Source organism: Mytilus californianus, unplaced genomic scaffold (assembly GCF_021869535.1).
Source record: "Mytilus californianus isolate M0D057914Y unplaced genomic scaffold, xbMytCali1.0.p SCAF_12, whole genome shotgun sequence".
Classification (NCBI taxonomy): Eukaryota; Metazoa; Mollusca; class Bivalvia; order Mytilida; family Mytilidae; genus Mytilus; species Mytilus californianus.
Window position 1 is genome coordinate 65,214,087 of NW_026262604.1, and position 14,293 is coordinate 65,228,379.

A 14,293-nucleotide genomic window follows, 5' to 3' on the forward strand; every position below is an offset into this window, starting at 1 on the left:
GGCGTCTTTACATTAAATCCTTTGGAAGTTAGATGTATTCTGATTGATATTTTTTTTATAAAGTTGTATTTGGTTTTGACCCAGCTTTCTGTAACTGCGAGTACTCTCATGTCTGTACTTTGTGTCTATTGTGTTTTTGTTAGTTGTTTCTGTAATTCAGTGGTTGTCGTTAGTTGCTGTTTATCATATCAGTTTTTCATTTATTGTTTTTTTTTTTTTACATAAACTAGACCGTTAGTTTTCTCGTTTGAATTGTTTTGCATTTATTTCGGGGCCCTTTATAGCCGACTATGCGGTATGGGTTATGGTCATTGTTGAAGACCGTACGGTGACCTATAGTTGCTAACCTTCTACTTCATTTGGTCTCTGATGGAGAGTTGTCTCGTTGGCAATCATACCAAATGTTCTTATGTTTATATCAAAATAAAAAATACTGCAAGTTTGTAAGCACTTTATTTGTGTATCACATTTCAATATTTACATGAAACATTCCTGGGAAGTATAAAATTAAACAAATCAAATCTCAATTCATAACAAGTAATAAAAATATACTACTTAAACAAATATCTCATTTAAGATTAACATGTGTGGATTTTGCTCTAGTCGTCACATGGTACGATTTTACCAGTTTCCATTGGTTAATAAAACATCATCTGGTACGATTTACCAGTTTCACAAGTTTGTATTGGTTAGTAAGTCGTCACATGGTACGATTTTGCCAGTTGCTTAAGTTTAAAACGGATAGAAAGTCGTCACATGGTACTATTTAACAAGCTTCTATTTGTTAGTAAATTATTTTTCAGTATATATTCTAAGTGTGTTTAGCTGATAGATTACTGCATAAGCATAACTGACAACAAAAAGTATTCCTTCCCTTAGTTAGATCCCCTCAAAGACTTAAAGATCCACATTTACATTAGAGCACGGCATTTGTCAGATGCATGCGTTGTACCTTTTGCGTTTGATATCGATATTTTTATCATATAAATTTTACTAACTATTTCTATTACTTAAGTTACACTTTCAGCTATTATTTGGAAACGAGATATCGTAAAAATGAAATTTATATACAACAATGATACTGTTACCCTTTATCCGTTTTATTTTAAGACAATAGTAAATTTTGGAACATCATATATATCTGGACTAAATTAATCAAATGTAGGTCTGACGGTAACAATATATTGACTACGATATTTCAAAAGTATAAAATACAGAGTAAGAGCAACGTCTTAAGTCGAGCAGCAAGCAATAAAGAGTCTCTGTTCACTAATCTCAAAATGACGTTTGTTTCGAGTCGTCTCCCTTTATCCTTTGGTAGGTATAGTAAACTCTTTTGAAATTATCTCGGTCAGCAATGCTGCTATCCCTGTAACATGTATAAATAGGACATATTACAATTTATGAAACCGATGTTCTTGTTTTTTTCTTATATATAGGTGAAAATGTTTAGTATTTTATATGGCAAATAAAATTTAGAATGGAAACGGGGAATGTGTCAAAGCGACAACAACCCGACCACAGAGCAGAAAACAGCCCAAGGCCACCAATTGGTCTTCAACACAGCGAAAAGTCTCGCACCCGGAGGCGGGCTTCAACTGGCCCCTAAACAACCTTTAACGATGAGATGGTGATGCAGGGTGTATGTCAATGAGACAATAACCAAAAACAATAACCAATACAAAAGCGTATATTGCAACGACTGACATGATATAAGAAATACTTTTTGAATAAAATCTCCAGCTAAAAATAATTTGCAAATTTAACCTAAGGTTTAAAGTGACTTATGTAAAACCAATGCATATTTTATGTGCTATTGTCTATTTTGCCAAGGTTATTGTTCCTTACTGTTTTCAACATTTTTATATTTCGTGTTGCGTTCCACGCTTTTGTAAAGCATGCGTACTTTGTGATAATTGATCTGTAAAAAAATCTTTAAGCTCAATGAATATATTTTGTGCTGATTCTTAGTTCATAACAAGGGGATCAAATTGTAATCATTTAATCGTATTTATCTATAAAATTGTAGTAGTTTCAAACTACTTTCAACTTTGTCGTATGATTACGAGCTTACAGGATTAAGGACACTTGAGATCGCTCCCCTTTTTTGGTAGTGTTCATGATGTTCGGTCGTGAAATGTCTATGTAGTGTTTTGGGGATTTGTTTGACTTTTCGTTATCGAATTTCGTGTTTTGCCATTTCGTTGTCGAATTTCGTTTCTTTGACTTTTCGTTGTCGAATTTCGTTTTATGCCTTTTCGTTGTCGAATTTCGTTTTTTTGCCTTTTCGTTTTCGAATTTCGTGTTTTGCCTTTTCGTTGTTGAATTTCGTTTTATGCCTTTTCGTTGTCGAATTTTGTTTTTTGCCATTACGATATCAGTTTATATCGAATTATGAGATATGAATGTCCCCTTGATATCTTCTGTCGCTATTCTTTCAAAAAGGCTATATAATTAACCCGTCGTTAGTTATTAAAAAACTTCTATTCGGATGATAGCTGTAAAGCTGCATGTTGTCTACATGCAATTTTACAAATTAAAAAAAATTGTACAGCTACATCTTAACAGCCCGAATATCGATGATAAGACATTTTCTACTTGCCCTCGAATGTCTCTTTCGTAAATATATTCAGTTTCAGGTAGCGTCATTCTTGTGGTATCCATGGTGATATGCCTAGAGATTTCGTATTCAGCAACAAGTTCTTCTCCTCCTCCTCCGCTTCCTTCCATCCGTTGTACAGTCGCATATCTACCTCCGTCGGTTCCCATACCACCGGATCCTGATTCCTCATACATTTCCCGCCTCATTTCCATTTCCGACATCTGTTTGGCGTCATTACCTTCCCAGCCTCCATCTCTGGTGAGTTCACGTAACCTTGTTTCTACTTCATCGTCCGGAACACTGAAAACAAAATTAAAAAGATTAAACTGGACACAGTTTAGTTTCTTCTTCATCGTCCGGAACACTGAAAAATGATAAAATATTTAAACTGGACAGTCTAGTTTCTATTTCAGCGACCGGAACTCTGTTAATAAAAAATGTATTCAAACTGTACACCAGAAGTCGATCAGATGTATATCATAGACAAAAATGATGATTCTACGACAGTCACTACATTATCGATTAAAGATATGAAACATTTGAACAAGCAACCTTGACGCTATTTTTCTTTTATGCTCACAGTTAAAAAGGCTAGTTCCTCATAATGTAAGTTCATTAGTTCGATAACACACAATAATATCTTATTCATTTGAGATTTTATTTTGTCTTGTTAACAATCTAAAACGAAGTAGTTTTCTAAATAAAATTTTGTCATAGATAATTCAATCTTGACCTTGCAGTTTGTCAAAAATTTCCGTTTTTAGTTTTTCCTAGTAAATACTTATAATTAACAGCATTTCTTATCTTGTTTTCTGACATCATAAATAAATAAGCATGCCTTTATACAAACGAATAGATCACTACATATATAAGTTTCAATGGAATTTGAAATTTTTGATAATTCAGTCATCAGGGGCTCTTTTCACAAAATATCTTACGGCAAAAATTGATCGTAAGTAATATATATATTCTCGTAAGATTTTTTTGTGAAATTAGTCGCTGACTCTTCTGTCAAAAGGGAATTAACTCTAACTTCATTTAATGACGCTATATACATACCCTCTTAGAGTTTCTAACCATACTCGAGGAAGTTTCATGTCCCTACAAAATTATGAAAAAATATATTTTTTAAGATGAGTAAAACCTACCGGTATTCAATATTGTCATATCTTCCGAATTGATTTTAACCAATTTTCAAAAGTCGCCATTCATTAGAATTATATTCATTGTTAAGCAATGGTGAAAATCATTCATTAATATAATGAAAGGCGTGCAAACTAGAAATGCTCGAAAATCAAGAGGTTTTAAAAAATTGTACACAAAGGGAAGTAACTCTAACTTAACTTAAAGACGAAACCTCGTTAATTTGAAACTGGAAAAATTTTGTCTTTTTACTTTATCTAATGAAATTTTGACACTATGTGATAATTTGATACAATTTTAGATGAATGTTCAGAAATATTTAAATGAACAATATGTTAAATTTATTTGTTAATACCCCAGGCTAAATTACAAAGAATTGTTTTAATATTCAATTCTAAAAAAAGAAAAAGTGGAATATATTCACATCGTAAAACCAGAGCCAGTTTTATAAATTTTAACGATTGAAATAGCTCAACATTATTACTGATAAAGTGCATTTCCCCATGTTTTATACTGTTTGTTTCGGGACTCGTGTAATTATTTCCTATTCGTATTACCCATTGTGTTTTTAATAAGACTATTAAACTGATAATACTATTACTAAAGAAAACAATCCACAGATTGCATGTGCAATTTTCAAATATTTAAAAATTTAAAAAGGATTTTAATATCAGTACACTTATCAATTGCTTTATTTTAGTCTTAGTATCGGAGTTTATGTGTAAAGGAGTGTTATGCAATCGTCTATAATCAATTAACCTATATATATATATATGAATCTACACTAAACTAATATTATCACAATGTATTAGTTTTACAGTAGCCATCACATATTCGCCGATCATAAGGCAAGTATGTAGCAAATGACCAGCTGCATATTTCATAAGACCATTACGTCCAGTTCTGACAATAACGAAGTTTGATGCATTGGGTAATACGATTGACGGTAACAGAAGACCCTGCACCCGAAATCATTCTTGTTTCCGAAGCACCTAATATAATTTTCTCTCCCGAAGCAATTATTATCATTCTCGCTTCCGAGGCACCGTATATCAATCATTCTCGCTTCAGGAGCATCTATGGTCATTCTCGATATCGACGGCTCGTATAACCAAAAAAACTCTAGTTCTTCATTGTTTCTCCTTTGAGATAGATTGTTTGTGAATATTTTACCTGCTATATTCTTGATAGTTGATTTATAGAGTAAAGTTTACGTTTCGTTGATTAAGAGGAGGTGTAGAGTTTACTTTGAACAATGAGACAATAATCTTAAAAGAAATCAACGTTTGGTGCACCTCAAACGTTTCTTCATATATTATGTTGAAAGTGTACAAAACGGTATGAATTCGTAGCCGAATGTGTAACAATGTTTTCGCCTCCGTTAGTAAACGTGTCCCAAGTCATGTAAACATGACAACGACAAGATAGCACAAATACAAACAAACACTAACACACGCAAAATATTTGTGTAAGTCGTTCATTCGTATTATAAGTGTTTATTATTAAATTATAATTGTTACTCACACTTCATACAAGTTGTCATGGTCAAATCGATCGAGTTTGTCCCAATTCTTATCCCAAGAACGATAACTCCCAATAGATTCTACGTCTGTACTTCGGCCACTGAAATTGAAATATTCTCCACTGAAATGGAAATAGCGACTAAAGCATGCACACGTGGACTGCTTTCTAGGCATCAAAGACAAATGACCAATACTACAAGTAGGATGAAACGATGAAAACAAATAAAAATGTTGTTATTTTTATTTTTGTTTTTTTTTAAATGATGTAGCTAACGGAGTTGGGTTTTGATGATTGGTGCTGGTTTAATATTCAAATTAAAAAAAAGATGTATATTACGTTTTAACTGGCCAAACAACAGTTTTCTGATTATTTTGAAACAATGTTACAAAACTTATTCCACAATGAAGTATCCTGAAAGTGGAAGATTTATCATCATATAACAAGCTCAACGTAGAAGATGCTTGATCAAAATCTGGGTTATGACAGTAATTTTTATTTTTTTTTTCATCAGATTTCTTTCTTTTTCCAGTTACATGTTCAAAATGTATATTTATGTATTTATAATTTAGATTTTGAATCTCGATTGAACCACCATGAATCAAATGATCCTGTATTAAAAGTGATGAAACATTTTTCTTAGATTTAAACGACAAACCTGTTAACAAACCTTGAAAATTCATGAATATTTTTCCTCTTCTGTACACCGGCTCCGGCAGCAGCGGCAGCGGCCTTCTTTTTTCCTCCTCCTCCACAACAAGCGAATGGTAGTGGACACAAACAACACAAGAGTGGAAGTGCCAGGAAGAGAAACGTTGCGAGCCCAGCTAACACCCCAGCTAAGACCGCTGTTTCATCGTCAGTCATACCGGTCACAGCAGATGTAGATGTTTGTCCTTTGACTATATCAGCAAACCCTAAATATTATATTTCTCGTTACAAATGATTGTCAATGACATAATTATTATTACTTCTCTTTCGCATGAGTAAAAGGAGAAAATAACTCAAACAATAAAATGGTTAAAGCATTGTACCTTGACATAATTATCATATAAAACTATAAAATATTGAAAGCAGCATTTTGTCCCTTGTGAATACTTTGATAGAATTTTTTTCTCAATTCTTCCAGTGCCTGTGTTTCCGATCACGATTTCCTTGACGATGTATTACAGAGTTTCTGCTTACAAGGAAAGTATGTCAGAAAAGGTTCTCCATGAAAAAAAATGGAAGTCATCGACTAGAAAGTTTTCCAAACACCATCATGGTGTGGTTGACTATTAAGGTATAGTGTATATCTCTAAAGATGACCAAGGATTATGTTCTTCTATAGTCATCACGATCTCGTCTCCTTTCCTTGTTCATGGCATCACCGGATGTGACTTTTACCGGATACTTGTCGTGAGCAACACAATAGGTGTTACCCATCCGGAGTACCCGAGTTCATCTGTGGGTTTTTGTTTATTTATGTTGCTCAATATTAGTTTTCTGTGTTTTCACTTCAAATTATGTCTGTCCTCTTGGTATTTTTTATCTTCGTCGAAATATCCAGAAAACATATTTTGAGATGATTGTTCTGTGACATTTATTATAATCAACTATTTAGGAGAGACGCTTCTTACGAAAATGAGGTAAATGCATTAGTTATTAAAAATAAACCAGAAAAATAAACCAACTGTTAATGTTTCTAATCTATTGTGTTTGTGTTATATATATCCTCCTATTTGGGGCCTGATTTTGTGCTTAGAATTCTTATCTTATTTCATAGATGTGAAATTCAGAATCTTAGTTTTTGTATGAAGTATGTTCGCTTGGATTTTTTTTTCATAATCACATGGTCACTGGTTTCGTGATTTTTATCAATATAAATTCTCGAAGTCTATGACGTGCACTCAGCTCTTCAAATATAGTTTGAAATAATATTGATTGCATGTTATATATCATGGGAATTGTATTACTTATCTTTTTATGCTTACCAAACTCCGAAGTACAGTCACACATGGCGGACTCTGCCATCTTCACTTGTCCTGTTGAATAAAAGAATAGATTAAAACTTAATTGTATCATATGAACGTAACATATACCTAATAGTGTGGTTCCAGGATTTGAAAAAAAGGGAGCAAAAATGTCTGGACGATAAAAAAGCACGTAGCATATCGAGGAGAACCAATTTTGGACCATTTGAAAGCAATAAAATACATATTATTTTTCCCGATCAAAAAAGGGCCGTATGCCATATACGCCACTTCTTGAATCTGCGCCTGACTGTAACGGAGAAGGATAGAAAAGCTTTTGAAAAGTTAGTTTAATATAACAAAATGTACATGTATGATCAATATCAAGCACCTGGTGTTAATACTGACCAAACTAATATTACCAAGTAGCAGCTAGTAGTTATAACTTTAAAAAAGCTCTGATTGGATACGAAGAATCGTGATTTAAGAAAATTTCCTGTCACATCTTAGGTATGTTGTATAAATATAATAATAAAATATATTGTCCTACAATCATTGAAGAGGAAATACATGTATACATATTGTGACTTGGATGGAGAGTTGTCTCATTGGCACTCATACCACATCTTCTTATTTCTAATAAATACCATTACATTCGGCGTTTACTTTTCCTTTTTCTTTTGTGTTCGCTTTTTTTTTTTATTTGTTTGCTTTTCATTCCCATTTTACCATCTTTTTTGATATATTCATAAAACGGATCTAGTCAAATAAAATAATATTAGACTTTATCTATTTGTAATTGATAATGTCAAACTAAAAACGGAATAAACTGAAGTTTGCGCGTTAAGTACGAATATTCGCTGATTCGATTTCAAAGATGTCAAACATGAAACAAATTGCTTCTTCGCTAAGACGGCGATATTCAGAGTAAGGTCAAGTCTTGTCATCTATTTGTCCGTATACGGTGACATGCCTGCCTGTATTACCACGCAAACAAGCACTTGTAGGTCTAATACAAAAGCGGGATTTAAATTGTTTTTACTGTATAACATTTCTGGTGGTAAAAATGATTGAATCATTGTCTGCTGGACAGTAGATATTCACTCAACTTACCAGTAATTATCTAACCGACTCGGTGGTCTCTTTGAATCATTAGTTCGTCGAATTACATTTGTAGCAAGTTGAAAGTCCGGCTTAGTATCTTTGTAGAGTTCAAAGCAGCGTTCTTATTCATGTCATATTGAACTGTTCTAGTCTTGATATGCATGTAATATTTGCTACTGAACATAAATATCAATACATCCTTCATTCTACCATCCATCTGACTTTATTTGAATCAAATAGTCTGTATTTTGACTTCGCGAAAACATGAAATCCATGGTTCAAAATTTGGCATCGGAGGACATCTTTAACAAAATCAGTTATAATTAAGGTAAATTTAAATTGCCATATATAGGGTTTTTCCAAAAGAGTTTTGCTACATTTATAATGTCCTTCGTGTGTGTGTGGTTTTTTTGTGTTGTTAAGAAATAGTCTAAACTTGTAACAGTCTATCTAAGAAATTCAGATTTTAATCATTTTTTAGGTGTTTACTATATATATATATATATTTAGAAATAAGCCATAGAATTGTTAGAATCACAAAGTCCGCACATTGAGCTTTGACAAAGTGAGTTTTAATCAGATTGAAAATCCATTTCAAATCGTCCCTGCTGTGACTAAATACAGGGCTGGGCCCAAACTTCCTTTTCTATTAAAAATAGGCTCGGGCATATATGGTGTTTGCGCCTGTTCATGTATGCTGATTGTTAATTTCTCTTTACTTTCTTTTCTTGTTGGATTGCCATTATCATATATTCTTTCTTTCTCTTTTTGTGTATTTCTACTTGTTATGATAAAGTTCAATCCATTTTTAATATTAAACTATTAGGTTATATGTTGTGTGGTGTTTCTAGCTTTCCAAATAATTATAAGGTTACCGTAACACCTTTTTTGCGAAAAAAAAAAAGAAAAGCATACTTGTGTATTTTAAGTTATTTTGACAATAATTGGATGGAAGTAATTGTTTGTTTATTTATTTTATGTATTCATTTATTAAGTTGTTTTTATATATTTATACAAATATACATCAATTGTCCTTTTACAAAATTTAATATGCTTCAAATATCTTTATGATGTTAAATTCCAAACAAACAAAAACATTTATCTGTATCTGTCGATCTGAATGACTACTCCAGTTAACAGATATACATCTAAAAAATTCTTCAGTTCGTTTGACAGGTCAACATCCAAAGGGCAAAACATGTCACGTGATGTGTGTATTCCCTTTGTAACAATGCATGTTTTAGGATGGTGGTTTTGACAATTAAATATCTCCTATCCCAGGGGCAGTTGATGATTTACATTTTATCTGGCCATCAAACTGGTATTTATGACTAATACAATGTACAATGAGAGTGACAATTCTATGCCTAGGCGAAATACACAGAAAACTGTGTAAGTTAAAGATTGAATTGCTGTTTTAGTTGGTATAAGTAATGTCAGCTAAGGTCATCCAAAGTACATATTGTTCCGAGTGGAAAGGAGATTTATGAGGGTCTGGATGAGTTACAGAATATAGTGACTATAATTGGCAAAAAACACAGAATAAAGGGCAAAAAAATAAATAGTAGAGAAAATCATGAGACAAAAAAGTATAGCACAGAGAAAAAAGGGGTGCTAAAATATAAAGAATGGAGAATAATGCAAAATAAGTAAGAATACAGAAAAATTACGTGAAAAGAATAGAGAATACAGAAATAAAGAGGACCGCACCCTGATAAAACTACAGATCCTGTGTCCAAGCTCTGTTTACAGTAAGCAAAGCTTGAATACATTATCTGTATTTTAATCAGATTGGAATACTGGTAGCTAAATGTCCAATATCAGACAAAACATTATATGTTTCAAATATGGTCTATCTATCTGTCTGAAGAAATGTTGTTTTTTGTTCGTTTATCGTTATATTTCGGATTTTTTTCGGAATTTTTTTTTTCTTTTTGTACGATAAAGCCATAACAATAAAATATATTTGAAATATTACCCCAAAAAAAATAAGAGGAGAAATGTGATGAAGAGGTATGATTCGTTTCCTTTATATACATTTCGCCATCATGGAAATATTCATATTTTTCATGTCGGGTCGTTTTATTGCCGACTATACGGTACAGGTTTTTCTCATTGTTGAAAGCCATACGGTTGCCTTTAATTGCATGTATCCACTTCATTTGAACTTTGGTGGATATTTGTCTCATTGGCAATCATACCACATCTCCTTATTTTTATATTCAATAGGTGCCAGGATCTCTAACAACATTCACAGGATCCCAATTTCACTAACGTGTCTTACGGGTCTCACAATAGTTTGTCATGTCTCCATCATTGATGAGAAAGACTTTTAAAGTTTTTTAGTTCTCTTCTTAAAAAAACTCAATCCTATAATCCATAGTTTATCAAAATTAGCAATTAGCCATCGTCTTGTTAATGAGAATTCATTTATGTTTGTTCCGATGTTATTTTAATGAAACATTTTACAAAACCATAAATTTTTCAACATTTTAACACAATTGGTTTCAACAGCAACAAGTATAGGACTGAATATCTTCATGAAATGTTTGAGAATGGTTTAGTTTTATCTCGGTGATACTACAATTACACTAATTTTCGTCGCCATTCCCAAACCTAACGTTTTGAGTAGAGTATATAAGAGTAACGGACCATATTATACCTCTTTGCTACTTTAGTTTCTTTTAAAGAAATATATCAATTATTGATTTCTCTACAGTTTTGTTTTCCCCGTTTATCTATCATTGTAAATATATGTAACCATATTTTGAAATGCATTGTTTATACCTGTTCAATATTGTGTTTTTCCAAATTATAAACCCTGTGGCTTTCATTTTCAAGTTCCACGTAAATTTCACTGATTGTTTTCCAAAGTTTGTTTTGGCGCATACATAACAAGTACCTACAGCGGATTTTTCAGTTTGCAAATCTTCTTTTTGTTTCAGCTTCAATTTGTTTTTGTTTCAGCACGTTAAATGTTTCAGTAAAAACTGGTTAATAAGCCGAGATAACCAATTTAGACTCCGATGGCTTTTCGTGTTTCTATGTACATGTTGTGCACCATTTCCTATGGTTTTTTTTTATGTAATTGATTATGTCAATTACAAATAAGTAATTCACTAGTTTTCTTACAAATAAACCTATATAATAGCTTTTTGACAAGCTTTTAAACAATCTTTAAAATTGTAAACACATTGTCTGTACAAATGTCATGCTTGCATGTTCATGATCGTGTTAAAAAGTGGTTAGAAGTTTTATTTTAGAAGCAGAAATTTGAATTGAAATATAAGATGCTGTTACATGTAGTTATTGTGAAACTTATCGGAACTTATATAATTTATATAAAAAAAAAACGACATGTATATTGGAAAAATTCTAACTTATAATACATACCCACAGACATATTTGAAAAATTCTATACGTCGAAAAAATACTTTTTCCGAAAATATCCACTTGTTTCTTGAATTAAAACAACATCTAACTTCACTTTGTAAGTAAAAAAGCCAGAGGCTATTCGAATGTTGTCAATTCATTCGTGACTTATAAATGAAACTCCTTAGCCAAAGGGATAGAAAAAGATGAAGAAGTTACTGTGTTGATAAATGAGACATTCATTTGCAGTGGCGGATCCAGGATATAATATGTCTTTTTTTAATCGTGATTAAAAATGTGTTTCTCAAAGTATGAACACTGTAAAATTAGATTAATATCTTTATTTTCTTTTTCTTTTTTACAAAATGAAATTCGCTATGAAATGATTAATATCATCGGCAGTTGAAATTTTATTCATAATAGACACATTGATTTATTGATTGATTGTGGTCTATGTCGCCTCAAATACCAATCTAATTGAAATATAGTTCTCTGATTTCGCTATACTTCATACGAATCTATATTGTAATTAGATTGCTCAAATACAATAAAAGAAAACTTTTTAGTAGCGAGATCTATATACATATATGTACCAATTTAAATGTTCAAACTGAGATACATAAGAATGAAAAGTGATATTAGGAAATTTGGTAAGTGTTGGTGATGAACGGAGTCAGCAACCAGTGGCGTAGCTAGGCCATTTTTAAGTGTACGCCCGAATCTCATCGAGGGGTTCGAGGTCCCCTAAGCTGGTCCAGGGCAGGAGATCTTCTGGTAGGTCGCGAAACCCCCGGAAGTTCACGCGTTATTGAGAAAAAGATACCAATATCTGTCATTAAAAACTCATATCAATAGCAACATACTTGATCGATATAAGAACAAAACTTTACGATAAAAGAGATGATTTCAGCTTCCAATTGTGAACTTTTCTTTTCTATGTAGCAACATTCCAGCAGCACCTGCATATGGATTATAAACCTCCCAGTTGATAAGACATTCCAGAGCTTGCATTTCCTATCATTATTTCCTTGATAGATGGTTGCTGCATGCTTAGAAGGAAGCTACTGAACCAAGTGAAGAGTTCCAAGTGGTGAAGTTGAAATCATCCCTTCGAAATTTTACGGTCGACATCACGAGTAGGTTGCCCGTTATGGAATATCTGTTTCACTGATTGCTAATGACGACAGATATGTTCAAATTTTGATATTACCACAATCCCGTCCTAGCTCTTTTCCTCGAATGTGACCTACCGAATTAGACTTATCACTGGGTTTGTACATACATCAGCAACACGACGGGTGCCACACGTGGAGCAGAATTTGCTTACTCTTCCAGAGTAACTGAGATCACCCCCAGTTTTGGTGGGGCTATGTTGCTCAGTCTTTTGTTTTGGTGTTGTGTTTTGTATACTGTTGTTTGCCTTTTCGTAGTTTTCATTTTTTGCCATGGTATTGTCAGTTTGTTTTAAACTGATGAGTTTGAATATCCCTTTGATATCTTTCTCTTCTCTTTTAGAGTCTAATTTGTTGTTTTTTTTATGTTAAATTTATCAATTTTGTGTTGATTTGGAATATAATGTACATTTAATTAAGAGAAAAATGTCCAAACCAGTTGCGTTAAAATATGTCTAAAAGGAGATGTGGGGTAAACAGTCAATCAACAAAAAAATCAAAACTTTAAAGAGATAGTAAAAAAGCAAGTCTCCGTTTCAATGTTGTCATTCTATTAATTTTTTACCTTATTTAATTTACTCACCTTCAAATTCAAATTTCAGTAATGGACACATGTCCTAATTAATTCTCATAGATCGGTCAGGTGTAACGTAAAATAAATATTGAACTGTAACATAAAAATGCAAACCACATCGTATCTCAGCAGATAATGAATTGATCTAAACAAAAGTAAACTGTAGAATTCACAGTAAAATCAGACTTTGACAGAAAATGGACAAATATATAATATAAAATATGAAAACAACACGTTATTAATTTCATGTGTCCATTTAGCGCTTTTCTGGATTTACCTTCACCAGTAACATTCAAAGCCGAATATTTGAAAGCCGAGGATGCATAAGAACCGAAACAGTTGCAGATCTATATGACCTAGCTAAAAGTATATAAAAATAATGTGATACCAATTGATTAAGAAGTAAATCAGTAGGCCCGGTAAGACCCTTTTTTGGCCCCAAAATATAGCATTTTTTTAAATTTGTAGAATTGATGTAAACTTTTAGCTATTTATTGGAAAGAAGAATACTTTTGTTCCATAAATATGGGCTGTTTTTGACAATACAATGCACATTTGTGCTAATTTTAAGACGGTTTTTGTTTAAAATGGAAGTGGCAGCATTTGTGTTCAGTCTTAATATTCAAATATATGTTGTTTTTGATGGTTATACATAACATATATAAAGGTTGAGACTGAACACGAATGCGGCCACTTACATTTTAGACAAAAACCATCTGAAAAGTGACGTTTAATGGCATATTTGATAGAATTTTTCATATTTAAGGTTGAATTTCAGCGTCTTTAATGACCAAATCATTTCAAATCCTATTACATAAACTAATTGAATCGACTGAAATAGACACTTAAGTGT

General features: G+C 32.4%; 1 protein-coding gene across 2 annotated transcripts; it reads right to left on the reverse strand.

Moving 5' to 3' along the window:
- Positions 1-434: 434 nt before the first annotated feature.
- On the reverse strand, positions 435-11,809 carry LOC127722205 (uncharacterized). Of its 2 annotated transcripts, none has more exons than XM_052229110.1 (7): positions 11,716-11,809; positions 7,240-7,290; positions 5,937-6,183; positions 5,270-5,368; positions 3,662-3,703; positions 2,603-2,902; positions 435-1,369 (listed from the first exon to the last, which is right to left on the reverse strand). In XM_052229110.1, the coding sequence occupies exons 1-7, from the start codon at positions 11,723-11,725 to the stop codon at positions 1,276-1,278; spliced, it is 843 nt and encodes a 280-aa protein (XP_052085070.1). In that variant the 5' UTR covers positions 11,726-11,809; the 3' UTR covers positions 435-1,275. The 2 variants fall into 2 exon arrangements, with proteins under 2 accessions (XP_052085070.1, XP_052085069.1); XM_052229109.1 differs by having other exon boundaries at positions 5,925-6,183.
- Between the last annotated feature and the right edge of the window lie 2,484 nt (positions 11,810-14,293).

Excerpts from the sequence above, each read along its gene's own strand:
- LOC127722205 (XM_052229109.1), bottom strand. Across the intron at positions 6,184-7,239 it reads TGACTGTACTTCGGAGTTTG|GGTTTGCTGATATAGTCAAA; the intron begins GTAAGCATAAAA and ends TATAATATTTAG. Across the intron at positions 3,704-5,269 it reads CATGACAACTTGTATGAAGT|GGACATGAAACTTCCTCGAG; the intron begins GTGAGTAACAAT and ends ATAATTTTGTAG.